The sequence below is a fragment of the Prenolepis imparis genome, unplaced genomic scaffold (genome assembly GCF_030444845.1).
Source record: "Prenolepis imparis isolate NDT839.2.m4 unplaced genomic scaffold, iyPreImpa1.0 SCAF_6, whole genome shotgun sequence".
NCBI classification, from domain to species: Eukaryota; Metazoa; Arthropoda; class Insecta; order Hymenoptera; family Formicidae; genus Prenolepis; species Prenolepis imparis.
In genome coordinates, this window is record NW_028141164.1 from 5665205 (window position 1) to 5679668 (window position 14464).

The following is a 14464-nucleotide window of genomic DNA, read 5'->3' on the forward strand; positions in this document are numbered from 1 at the left end:
ATATATTTCAATAGTGTATTGTTTGCAGATTATTTTTGTACCATAAGCATACCAGCGTACTATCTTTTTGGTCCAATATACGTTATATAAATCAGCGCCGTATGGGATTTGCGGCTTAAAAATTTTAATTTTCGATATTTCAAAACGTGCAAAAAATTAATCTTATATACATTTTAACAATACATTGTCTGCACATTATCACGAGTTATGCGTGACTGCATGCATATATCGCTGTAATATATGTCGAAACTCATTTCTACTGCGCATTCGTAATTCGAATTATATCAAGATTATCGAAAAGTGTCGGACGATATATATTTGTGACTCTAATTAAGAAAATAATTTTTGTTTTAATAATTATATCTACGAAACCTTAATTGTAAATTTGTATTCATGTTTCACTTCTATTCTTTACTTAATAAATATACTACTTCTTAATTAAATAAATATATTAGAAAATATTAATATAGTAAGGTAATTAAATTTTAAAATAGTAATATGTTATAAAAATTAAAATAGCAATATATTGTAAATATTATGTTGTAATATCTTATCCTCGATTAATATTTTTGTTACAGAAATCAGCTGATTAAAACGTTAATTTGCTAATTAATTTTTAAAATAAGAATATGTTATAACATTTAAAATAATATGTTTTAAATAATGTAATATATAATTCCTTAAACTCGATTAATATTTATAACAGCTATCAGCTGATATCTGTCAAAAAATATTAATCGAGTTTAAGGAATTATATATTATTTTAATTTTTATAACATATTTTTATTTCAAAATTTAATTGGCAATGTAATGCTTTAATCATCTGATTTCTGTAAAAAAATATTAATGAAGTTTAAACAAACTTTATATAAATACATCATACTTTTTTTAATAAAATCGAGAAATTGCATAACGCGCGCTTGTGTTATTCTAGTCTTTTTCTAAAAAAGACGATTCTCGCAAGTATTGTTGCCTCTTTTCCGCAAAAATATTAATCAAAATTTAAAGTATTATAACATATTATTTAAAACATGTCATTATTTTATTTAATTTTATTTTGGACTAACTGTCAAACTGCTAACTGCTAACCCTCACGATGACAGCCTCTTCATGCTACAAATATAATACATAAGGCGAATGTCAAAAATAATAATCAAGTTTAAAGTGTTATAACATATTTAAAACATATTATTATTTTATTTTATTTTATTTTGGACTAACTGTCAAACTGCTAACTGCTAACCCTCGTGATGACAGCCTTTCGATGCTACGAATATAACACAACGCGTATCGACAGAGAGCCAATCAGCATCGCGGAAAAGCGACAACAATGTCAATAACATGCCTTTTTTAGAAAGGGGATGAAAGAATAATTTTTGGCTCGCTTTAAACAATTGAAAATTAAAAATTTAAACCGCGGATCCCATACGGCGCGGATTTATTTTACGTATATTAGATCAAAAAGCTTATACGCTGGTATGCTGATGGTACCATCATAATGTGCATATAATGTAGAGTTGAAATATATACAAGATTAATTTTTGGCTCGCTTTAAACAATTAAAAATTAAAATTTTTAAACCGCGGATCCCATACGGCGCGGATTTATTTTACGTATATTAGATCAAAAAGTTTGTACGCTGGTATGCTGATGGTACCATCATAATATGCAGTCAATGTAATGTTAAAATGTATGAAAGAATAATTTTTGGCTCGCTTTAAACAATTGAAAATTAAAATTTTTAAACCGCGGATTCCATACGGCGCGGATTCATTTTACGTATATTAGATCAAAAAGTTTGTACGCTGGTATGCTGATGGTACCATCATAATGTGCATATAATGTAGAGTTGAAATATATACAAGATTAATTTTTGGCTCGCTTTAAACAATTGAAAATTAAAAATTTAAACCGCGGATCCCATACGGCGCGGATTCATTTTACGTATATTAGATCAAAAAGTTTGTACGCTGGTATGCTGATGGTACCATCATAATGTGCATATAATGTAGAGTTGAAATATATACAAGATTAATTTTTGGCTCGCTTTAAACAATTAAAAATTAATATTTTTAAACCGCGGATCCCATACGGCGCGGATTGATTTTACGTATATTAGATCAAAAAGCTTGTACGCTGGTATGCTGATGATACCATCATAATGTGCATATAATGTAGAGTTGAAATATATACAAGATTAATTTTTGGCTCGCTTTAAACAATTAAAAATTAAAATTTTTAAACCGCGGATCCCATACGGCGCGGATTCATTTTACGTATATTAGATCAAAAAGCTTGTACGCTGGTATGCTGATGGTACCATCATAATGTGCATATAATGTAGAGTTGAAATATATACAAGATTAATTTTTGGCTCGCTTTAAACAATTAAAAATTAAAATTTTTAAACCGCGGATCCCATACGGCGCGGATTCATTTTACGTATATTAGATCAAAAAGCTTGTACGCTGGTATGCTTATGGTACCATCATAATGTGCATATAATGTAGTGTTGCAATATATATATGATTAATTTTTGGCTCATCTTAAAATATTGAAAATTACAATTTTTAAGCCGCGGACCCCATACGGCGCACAATTATATTACGTGTATTATACCAAAAAGTTTGTAGGCTGGTATGCTGATGGTACCATCGTAATGTGCAGACAATGTACTGTTAAAATATATACAAGATTTATTTTTGGCTCGTTTTAAAATATTGAAAATTACAATTTTTAAACAGAGGAGGCCCCATACGGCGCGTATTCATTTTACGTATTATATATTAGACCAAAAAAATAGTACGCTGGTATGCTTATGGTACCATAATAATCTGCAAACAATACACTATTGAAATATATATACGATTAAGTTTTGACTCGTTTTAAAATATTTAATGTCGACACTTTGTCGTCGCGGAACCTATGCGGCGCATACTTATTTTAAAGATATTGAATAAAAGAATTTGTACGCTGATGTTTGCTTAGTACCAAATTATTCTGCAGACAATGTACTATCGAAATATACAATAGATGAATTTTTGGCTCGCCTTAAAATATTAAATGTCGACACTTTATCGCCACGACTCCTATGCGGCGCATACTTATTTTAAGGATATTGAATAAAAGAATTTGTACGCTGGTGTCTGCTTGGTACCAAATTATTCTGCAAACAATGTACTATCGAAATATACAATAGATGAATTTTTGGCTCGCCTTGAAATACTAAATGTCGACATTATGTTGCCGCGGATCCTATACGGCGCATACTTATCTTAAAGATATTGAATAAAAGAATTTGTACACTGGTGTCTGCTTGGTACCAAAAGTTTGATCATAATTGTAAAATAACAAAAGAAAGAATGTATATACGTGACTATTTGAATTTTTTCATATAGGATGAGACACGCATTTTATAATTATAACACGTTGTACATGTGTTTATTAAAAATATATTCACATTAAAAAATATACAGGCATATAGGATAAATCTAATAATAAACATAAATAAATTACATAAATATAACCATCTATCGCATTATTTAGAACGGCTTGCCTATTTTAATTCTGCGTAAATAAATGTGTATTTTTAAATACTGTGCACATATTGCACCGATTCTCGAAATGGATCGAATTTTAATTATATTGAATACATTTAGCTTGAACTTTTTTTCATGTGAAACTAATTATTGAACATTATTACAATTTGTGCGTATATTGATCACAACGATCATGATTACATATCTTCTAATTGATGATATATACTTATAAACGAAGCATACAACAAAGGAAGCATTCTCTTTCACAATCGATATCGAATATTTTGTGTAATTAGACACATATTTTATTACACAACTTTAATGTGAATTATTAATACTACAACGTAAGTACAAACAATTAAAATTTAACATCCTTTTTTTAATTGTTAATATATAATGAATATGTTTGAAGAATTAAATTACTTTAATATTGTTATATCTGGTAGTCGTACATTATTTAATTGCGAAGATCAAACGTATTAAATAATATTTTTTTAAAAAATATTGACGCAACTGATTGTGAATCACAAGAGAACAAAGATTTAAGAAAAGTAGCAGCTACAGTTAATTTATAAAGAATTTGAGCTATCAGTCTTTCCTCACATTACACTCTTCCTTTTTCTTTCACATATGTTCTTCTCTTCTCTCTCTTTCGGCGTTTTTTATTTTATTTTATAAACGTTTTAAAAAAATACAACTCGCGATACAACGATGTGTATGTATGTACACGTCTGTAATCTGCAATTATATGATCATCAAATCGTCAAATTTTATCAAGATCGTCAAATTTCTTGAGGCGACATTACTTTACATTTACATTTACGGATATAAATATGGAAATATATATATAACATTATGCTACTCAGGCCAGAATATTGTTCTATTGTGTTATATTCATATGTATAATTCGTGCGATACTGCACGATTCTGTTAGCCTAGAGATTCTCAAATACATTCTATAGCAGAAAGTATTTTGAACGAGGAAAGGAGAAATTTTTTTTTTTTTAATTATTATTTTATTTGTGAATTGAAATATTATATTCAAAAACGCGTCAATCAATAAAATAATAAAAAAAAGCATTTTTATATAAATAATGAATATAATAATTAGATAAATTTTTTTATGTAAAGAGAATAATATAATTTTCATTTGTTTTGTTAAATTTGAAAACCTCTAAGCTGTAGAAACCAATCTATATTTCGACTTCACATTCATATTAATATAACATTGATAATACCGCAATCTATAAATACGCGATTATCTGTTTGATAATTCGCGTCTGAGCTCGCATATGTTACGTTTGAGGTACTGGGATATTTCATTTTTTCTAGGATACGATGTTGCAAGGGTCACCGCTAGGATACCCAGACAATCAACGATCTGATATTTATGAATCGAAAGGACAAATATGCCGTTCATTTTCATCTGACATAAAGCGTATGTATATTACACTCGCGGATTACACATACAACATACACGTGTCAGAAATCGATACGATCGATCAACATTAATTATCAAAATGCATCGTAACTTCAGGGATACGTATCGGTACAACATCGGGGAGAAGTGCAAGAGGAACACATTCTCCAAGCATCTCTCTCGCAAGTCTTCGACAAACGTCGGACAACAATTATTAACAGTCAATGTCTTTATTACACATGTATCAAACACATTAGGGAAACGTTGTCAGTTTTTTTCATGTTTTTTACATTTTTTTACTCTTCGTAAAGAGGTAAGAATCTTACCGAACGTTACGAATTGTTTCTTGGATGTATCACAGGGCGTAGTGATCCTCCTTCGGAAAGTGTCGCGTTGGAAATCGACCATTTTACACGTCGATGCCGAGCAGTTCCCGACTGTCGGCTCTCGAAAGTCGGCGACGTAGACTGCGACGACGAAACTCCCTCCATCAGACAGATGCACGTTTCACACGAAGACTGGCAGAGATCGCGGGCGGTCGGTAGCCCTGATATCCGGAAGGGTCCAACAGCTCGGAATTCGCCGGACCGAGGCAGGTACAAGAGCACACGCTCACGCAATCGTCCGTGTCGTGCACGATCGGCACATGGCTGTTCAGAAGCTTACCGTTTACCGCCACAACCTCGCCGTCTAACGTTAAAACGTGGTGCGAGGCGGACACCATCTCGCTGTCATCGCGACGCGCTTCACCGCTGTCTCTGCAACGACACATTTGTCAGGAATAATGTTTTTTCTATCAGATAGTTATACAAAATTATAAAAAAAAACATATTTACATCGTCATGAAGCGTAGCACGAGCAAGTTAATGCTGGCCGCGACTACAGCCAGACCGAAGAGGATGAAGACCAAACTCAGGATTACGTATCCAGGTTTATTGGAAAGCGCTTGATCGTTCTGTAAAGAATAATTTATCTAAATCATCTCCGTTTCTCTCGCACGATTAATAAGTAAGACGTCGTTTACCTGAAGAGCGACGTAGTCGCCAAAGCCTATGGTGGTAAGCGTTACGAAACAGTAATAAAAACTGTCGAAGTAATTCCAGCCCTCGTATCGCGAAAACACCGCGGCGCCCGTCGTGATAATTATACTCGAAAGCAGGCCGGTCGCCAGCATGAGATTCATCTCCGTTGCTTCGGTCTTTTGGCATCTAAGATACGTCTTCGCCCGCCTGATCACGACCGATGCAAACTTATTCAATCGTTCACCGATGCTCTGGAACATCACCAGGCCCAATGGGATTCCCACCATCGCGTACACCATACAAAATGCCTTTCCGGGTTTAGTTACCGGAGTGGAATGTCCATAACCTTGAGAAAATTATACGTATGTATATCAATCGAATTTATTTATTGAACAAATGTAATATAATTTTCAACAAAATTTATTATACCTTTTTAAATTTTAGATTTTGTAAATTTTATACAAAACACTACTCACCAATCATGGCTAATACTAAAGTGGCAAAATAGAAGGCACCCGCGAACTTCCACTGCGCTCCAGCTTTGTGCGGTTTATTCTCTATTATCACGATCTCGACCATCTTGTAATCCTCCGGCGTAATGTTGTATTTCCGCATCATATTGCGGCGTATCTCTGCAGTAAGTAGGGAAGACGGGGAGACATTTCCCGCCGCGCGAAAATAATTAAATATCAATTATCGATCGGTCAATAAAAATATCTGTCGACGCAAACAGAGAGAAAGAGAGAGAGGTATGATACTCACCCGAGAGAAATTCCCAGCGTTTCTTCTCAGTGTCCGACTCAAGGGCGTCAAACACCGCGGCGCCAACCAGGAGATACGTAAACGTGCACACCACCAACGACAGTGTTCTGACATTCTGTCTCTTCATCTTCGCCGTTTTGTCACCCGCGAGAGTATCCCGCGCACACGTACTGCGCGCTACAGAGTAAAAAATTCAATGGTCGCGGGTTCAACGAGTTCCCCGAGATTTCCCCTGACGACAACGTTTTCCGCGACGCGCCACATTTATACGGAAGCACATCCCGTGCACACGGCGCACGAATGAATATTTATCTCGCACCGGACAAATGGACGTCCATGCAGAAGGTTTATCAGGCATATCAGATAGAAGCGCACGTCTGAGAGATTGGGATGCCACGAGAGTTGGCACAATACTCGCGAGACAACAACCGCTGCACGCTCTACGCCCGAGTATTGATCGCGAGAACCGCGTTGTAGAGGGAGAAACCGAAGGGATGCGCCGCAGTTGATTTCTTCGTAGGGTAGGTAGGTAGAGAGATGCTCTTTCGAACACCACATGGTAACTTCGCCGACGGTATAGCCGAATGATAATCGTAGCGATCAAATAATCGAGTAGTAATCGCGCTCCGATATCGCGACTTTCAGTAGTACGATACGTCTTTGTCGCGACAGTGATTGCGCCGATCGTATAGACCGCCCGTCTACGCAAAGTATTAAACTCCTTTAAGAACACGAATCTATTGTTGATAACTCGGTCGACAGGCTTATTTACAGATTTACTAATTTATTTATTATCCTTTAAATAATTTAGGTATTGTTTAATATGAGGGGTTTGTATAAATTCGAGATAAAAATGGAAATTCTTCTGAAATACTAAAGAAATATTTTTCTATCTTTGATAAGACACTATATACTTTCTGCTGCTATTGGGGAAACGTTGATAAAGTTATGCAAGATATAATTTCCTTTAAGCTAAACCTTGAATTTAATTAATTAAAAATATTTTTAAATGTTTTTAGATAATTGGCAGAAAGATATGTTGTCGTATGTTACACTATAATGTCCAGATTATAACCGAGTATAATTGCAGCGACCGAACAACCGAGTAGTAACCGCGCTCCGATATCGCAACTCAGTAGTACGACGCGCCTTTGTCGCGACAGTAAGTAGTTGCGCCGATATCATGTACGGACCGCCCGTCCAAGCGATGTATTAAACTCCTTTGCGAACGCGAATCTATCGTTGATAACTCGGCCAGCAATCTGCAGGCTTCTTTACAGATTTTATCTATTTTTTATCTTTTAAATCATTTAGTTATTGTTTAACACAAAGATTTGTTTAAATTTAAATTTAAATTTTTGAGATAATAGAAGTTCTTCAGGAATACTAAAGAAATATTTTTCTATCTTCGATAAGGCACTATATATTTTCTGCTGCTATTGGGGAAACGTTGGCAAAGTTACGCAAAATATAATTTCCTTTGAGCTAAATCTTGAATTTAATTAATTAAAAATATTTTTAAATGTTTTTAGATAATTGGCAGAAATATATGTTATATTTTTTGTCGTATGTTATATTGTAATGTTCGGATTTTTCTTTGAGTAAGTAAATACTTGAAATGATGAAAGAATAAAGAACGGTGTAACTGATAGTATCTCGCATTATAAATTTATTGAAATAGCTTTTTATTTTGAAAATTTTTCACACATTTAACGCTTCACATTTTTCGCTTTTTCACATTTAACGCTTCATTTTGACGCTTTACAAAAAGAAATAAAAATAGGAATGTTGAACTTTTGACTTTTACTGACAAATAATTTAATTAGTATCAGAAATCATACAAACAATAAACATTTTCTGCGCCCACTCAAAATATGACAGCAAAAAATATGCTAAGAACACGCACAAAAAGGTCGCAATAAAATGTTGTAAATCTATATAAGCTACAGGCATTATTTCTATAATTTATTGTCAATTTGGCTCCTCCCTAGCTGCTTTCGGCAATGATATGATTGTATCTATATCACGAAATATCACCTCGTAATTGTCGCAAAGTCGGATAACGATAAAACTTGGAAAGAAGAGAAACGAGCATGTTCATGTATAAAGCATGTCAACGAGAAAGAAAGTTATTTCATCACACACATTTACACACAAAGATATAAAAAAAATATTATTCTTTTTAACATTATTTCTAAAATTTATTTTTTGTTTGACGACAAAGATATTCTCATCGAAAATATTAATTAGCTTTAATAGATAGAATGAACATTTTTTTCTAATAATGAAAATAATTTATAAATTTAATGTATTAATTATGTCATTTCTTTCAATCATTTGTCAATTAAAGACTTTCGAATGTTAAACTTATACAGCACTCATTTAGAAATCTTCTTTGTCTTGATTGACAACGGGAGAAGATTCTCCAATATATTTCATTTCCTATAGTTTCATTATATAAAACTTGCACAGAGTCTCTAATCACGGATTATATAAAGGTTTATATAAAGGAGGCTTACGAGAGACAAAACCTGCTGACTAAAGGTCGAAATAAATAAATGTTTTTTTTTTGTCATTTCGATTGCTGAAGATGGTCTAAAGAAAAAGCCGAAACGTTTATTATTATATTTATATTAAAAAAGATTTCTACATAATTTAATTGCACCTACTAAGTCGATTCTCGCAAGTATTGTTGCCTCTTTTCCGCGATGCTGATTAACTGCCTCGATTTGCGTTGTGCGTTATATTCTTAGTATCGAGAGACTGTCATCGCAAGAGTTAGCAGTTTGAGAGTTTGTTTAAAATAAAATAAAATAAAATAATATGTTTGAAATAATATGTTATAATACTTTATTCGCGATTAATATTTCTTGACAGAAATCAGCTGATAACTGTGAAAAATATTAATCGAGTTTAAAGTATTATAACATATTATTTACAACTTATTTTAATTACTACATATTTTAATATTTTTAACATATTATTATTTTAAAATTTAATTAGCAAGTTAACGCTTTATTAATATTTTTTGACAGAAATCAGCTGATTAAAGTGTTAATTTGCTAATTAAATTTTCAAATAATATGTTAAAAATATTGAAATAGTAATATGTTATAATATACCTTATCCGCGATTAATATTTTTTGACAGAAATCAGCTGATAACTATCAAAAGCATAACACGTGCAATAGCTGAGTTGTAGTACAGCACCCATTGATCTGAAAACAAAATATTCAAATTATGTATATACATATGTGTGTGTAGAATATCTCATAAACAGTTTTTAAAAAATGCAGTTTAGAAAAAATGTTTTTATTTTGCACACCCCTAGTTCATATAAAAAAATCGTATAAATGAAAACTATGAATAAAAGCTGACTCTCACACATGTCCTGGCAAATCAAAAATTTTGATTAGTTTTAGTTCATACTATTCTTATTTCTAATTTGTAAAAAATATATTATCCCGTATAAATATTTAGAACACTTATTCTACACAGTTGGAAAATTTGTGTTTTCTTGTTAAAAACGGTCCCCGTTAAAATTTGTGTTAAATATTTAACACATTCATGTGTTAATTTAACATATTGCTGTTATGTTAATTGAATTCAAATGTTAAATTATTAAAACAACTAAAAAAAAGTGTAAAAATAACACAATGTATATCTATTTTTAATTTTACACAATAAATATGTTCCGCATTATTAGTGACAAGATTTATCTGTTAATATTTACAGAAAAAAATGTTAATTTTACTTTATAATATAAGTGGGGATGATAAAATGTAAAATTAACAATTTTTTTAGTTAATTTTTACATTAAAACTATGTTAATTTTACACAAAATTTATTTTAAGTTTATTTGAAGTTTACATTTATTTTATGTTAAAATATTAACACAATATTCGTGTCACCATTTAACATATCCGTATTATGTCAAATTAACACAAAAATTTCTGTGGACCGTTTGGGACATGTAATATTTGTTAAATTTAACACAAATTTTTCAACTGTGTATCGCTAAAAATGTTTAAGTATTCCTGTTACATAATTTTCTTTTTTAAGATAATGATCTTGAGCACTTTATAGCATGTTTATTAATGAGAATACAACATTATGATATTCATGATACTACGACTAATTTACTCTGTCGTTCCCATCGTATTTTCCGCGATGATTTATGAATTCGCTTTTTAACTTTCTCTTCGCTCTCTCCTTCATAAATTTCCATCTGTCCCTACATGACGGAACTGTTTAATAACACTTCTCCGCAAATCCCGATTAAGGAGGCTTTGGGGAGTTATCTGGCGTGGCGTGCTCCACAGAGATCCGTCCCGATGAATGCAACACACACGAAATGATATATCAAAAGCACAGGATCCGATTATTTGCATGCAGATAGATTGCACTGCTACTGATCTTGTTTGCTGAACAACGACCTATATTGCATCGCTGTTGAACGAGGTAAAGGACGAAGGAAAGATATTCTAAGAAAATTGCCATCGTCTCTATCATCAACCAAGGCGCGATCGGTTAAAGACGTAACAGTATCTGTCAAGTAAAATATTGCGCTTCGCATATTTTTCCTTTTTTTATGTCATTTTATATAATGTGCATTGTTGTTCGATGCGGCACAGATTTAATGGGATTATGTATAGGTTTAACGTAATTCGTTACGTTAACAGACGTTAACGTGCGGACCTTTTGGTTTAATGCAACTTTCAGTGATGGATCGATAAAGAGAGAGAGAGAGAAAGAAAGAGAGAAAGAAAAAAATTATGTGTTTTTCAACGACAAAAATAGCCGTTAGCTACTAGGGATAAAGATGGGGTTCTCTTCATGGCAAAAAGAGTGTCATATATCAATGGCGACGGGTGCAAATGTTTGTAAAGAGAATAAGCAGAGCAAGTGTACTGACATTACTCTGTCGCTTAATCGTAAATAAAAACATTTTATCTTTAAATTAACAGAAAGTAAGATACATACGAATTATCTTATTTTCTGAATTACAAACAAATAGATTGCATTTTTTGAACTTCAGTGTATGTCTTTGAAATTTGAATATTAGGAAAACCCATAAATTTTAAAATAATTTCAGATGCATTGTGTGCATAATATATAAAAATGTGCTTTATTTCGCAAAATTATTTAACATTCTATACTAACATAAAATTAGCATTCTATTTGCAACAATCTAATAATAAACATAAAAACGTAATGGAAATATTTTAAAAAGTATTTTCTAAGTCAGAAAAATTAAAAGCAAAATTATTTTAATGTTAACATTTCTCGAAAAAGATATTCATCAATAACTAAAAATAGTCCTTTTACAGACGCTCGCTTTGCTCCGATTTCTGTCTACCTTTCTGTGAAGTGATTGGCAAATAATCGAGTCGCGCAAAAAAGATGATAAAAACATTGATGATAATAATATCGACATAGATCGATTTGTACAGAAGTGAAAACAAAATCGATAATATTAATCTAAGCGCATATTCCACGCGCTTCATCAAGTTAGAATATAAATATATTTTTCAACAAGCTATGAACTTGAATAGTCCATTGATTCTGCATCATTGGCCAACCTTTCGATTTCACTCAACTAGGCGTTAAAAAAGATTTTGCGACCGTCTTAAATCAGAATCGACGAAGCTGAAAATCGTGGAAATACGATTTAGAAATCTTATGTAAACTTTATCGATATATATCTATTGATTAATAAAAATTGTAAGACATTTCTCTTACAATTAGTATCTAAAAATTAAAAACTTGAAATAAAATATTGAAATCAAGGCAAAGAATTAAAAATTTAAATATTTAAGTATCTTTGGGAGCTAATAAAAAAATTTTTTAATTGAAGTGTTATATAAATGACAAAAATCGATTATTTAACATTCGAACAAATCTCTCGAATATCGCGGTAATTCCCTAAAATTAGAATAATATAAGAAACCAATTATGCGGCATTAATTATTTCCTGTCAATTTTTTAATTTTATTATTTCAGCACTGTCTGTCGCGATTTCACAATGATTATGCTGCATTGATACGCAGGGATTTCACACAATCCGGGCATGTTCAATCTCAAAAGTGACAACAGGTTGGTAGCAGCATCACTTTCACATTTCCGTGAATTATTCTCGCTCTCATGATTTAAATACGCTCAGGCGTGCCGCACGTTACGCGTTACGCGATGAAAATTTAATCGGGAAACACAGAAAGCGGTCTACGAAAGCAACGTCATGAGTAAATAATAATAATCGACGTGTCGTTGGTAAAAAATAGCCGCGACGCGTCACGTTCCAACGTTTCCTCGATTAAAGTGAGAATATAACTGGATCTTGCACATCCTTTCATCAACCGTTCTTCGTGAATCTATCACGAATAAAATTAAAATTTTGTTTGCCCGCGTGGTTGTTTATTCACGGTTATCACGCAAAAACGACTGACCCGATTTTCAATTTCACAATATATCACATAGGCAATCTAACTTTAATACTGTGTGTTACTGATTCTATATTTGATAAGAAAACTGATGCGTAAATGCGGTTGCAAAATTGACAATTATATTTATTATAAAGTGTTAACATTGACATTTTAGAACAAAAATTAATATAACATTAAAATTACGAGAAAAAAATTTTTTTAATATTTATGTCTCGCATAAATCCCTTTTTTGTTCAAATTCAATAAATTTTAAAATTTACATTTTGTTTTTTTTTTAAATATAACTTAGTGGAATGTTTATTGGTTTTAAAGTGTGGTTTTAAAATATGATTATTAAATAGATGAGAAATAAATGCATTTTCTGCGATTGGGATTATTAAAACACTTGTCGATTATTTTATGATGTTTTGAAGGGAAACTTTCGCATCTTTAAAATGCTTTTATTGCAAACAATCGTCTTTGCTCGACATCCTTTTCATTTGTTAATCCACGCGAGCATTTCAACTCAAGAATCGCGAACTCTGTTTTTCTCGCAATTAGGTCAAGCGTATAAGTATCTGAAAGTAACGCTCGACCTAACATTCTGCGTTTTATTGACACAAAAATACTGTGATGCGTATTTGCATTATTATCGTAACTCCATTCGCACTGTTAATCGTCAACATAATCGATAAAAATCTGCAGTTACATTTTTCTTTACATTTGCTGCTATTTTCAAACTTGATTGCGCAAAAAATTCATCTACAATTTTTATCTTGTTTATAAACTTGATTTAATAAATCTTTTCGTTGACATTATATTTTTCTTTGAGAGTAATATTGAATTGTCGCTATTTTTAGTATTAATATGAAACTATGTATATCAAAGGAATAAATTATAAGGCGTTTTTGAAATAGAAGCATGACGTCGGACTGTAACGAAAAAATGCAAAAATAAAGTTTAAATAATAAATAGAAAAAATAAGTTTTGCATCTCTTTCAGACGTCTCAAAACACCATTTCGAGACAGGCAACTAATTACTTGTGCTTTTTTTTTAAGAATCTCGACCTTGATTTATTTTCAACGTCGCATGCTTTTTATTCTTTTCATAGTTTATAATGATTAAGTTACCTTGATAGCGACCATAATTACACATTCTTAAGCATACTTAGTCATTATCGTGTTCAATTTACGAGATATACATATACGTAGGTATATGGTACAACAACCCTTATATATTTTTGTAACGCAGAAGTGTTTATTTCAGTGGCTCCGCGTCTCCAGCCGTGTCTTCCACGT

At 32.0% G+C, this 14464-nt stretch overlaps 2 protein-coding genes across 2 annotated transcripts in view; both read right to left on the bottom strand.

Moving 5' to 3' along the window:
- Nucleotides 1-4216: 4216 nt before the first annotated feature.
- Task7 (TWIK-related acid-sensitive K[+] channel 7) lies at nucleotides 4217-7204 on the bottom strand. Its single transcript, XM_083040164.1, has 5 exons — nucleotides 6744-7204; nucleotides 6458-6613; nucleotides 5984-6327; nucleotides 5796-5914; nucleotides 4217-5717 (listed from the first exon to the last, which is right to left on the bottom strand). Exons 1-5 carry the CDS (start codon nucleotides 6868-6870, stop codon nucleotides 5450-5452), a joined length of 1014 nt encoding a protein of 337 aa, XP_082896290.1. The 5' UTR covers nucleotides 6871-7204; the 3' UTR covers nucleotides 4217-5449.
- Nucleotides 7205-9870: 2666 nt separating this feature from the next.
- Nucleotides 9871-14464, bottom strand: part of LOC145937142 (uncharacterized) — a 66988-nt gene continuing 62394 nt past the window's right edge. The window contains exon 5 of the mRNA XM_083040023.1: nucleotides 9871-9961. The gene's annotated coding sequence lies outside the window, so the exon portion shown is untranslated. The remainder of the gene's footprint in view (nucleotides 9962-14464) is intronic.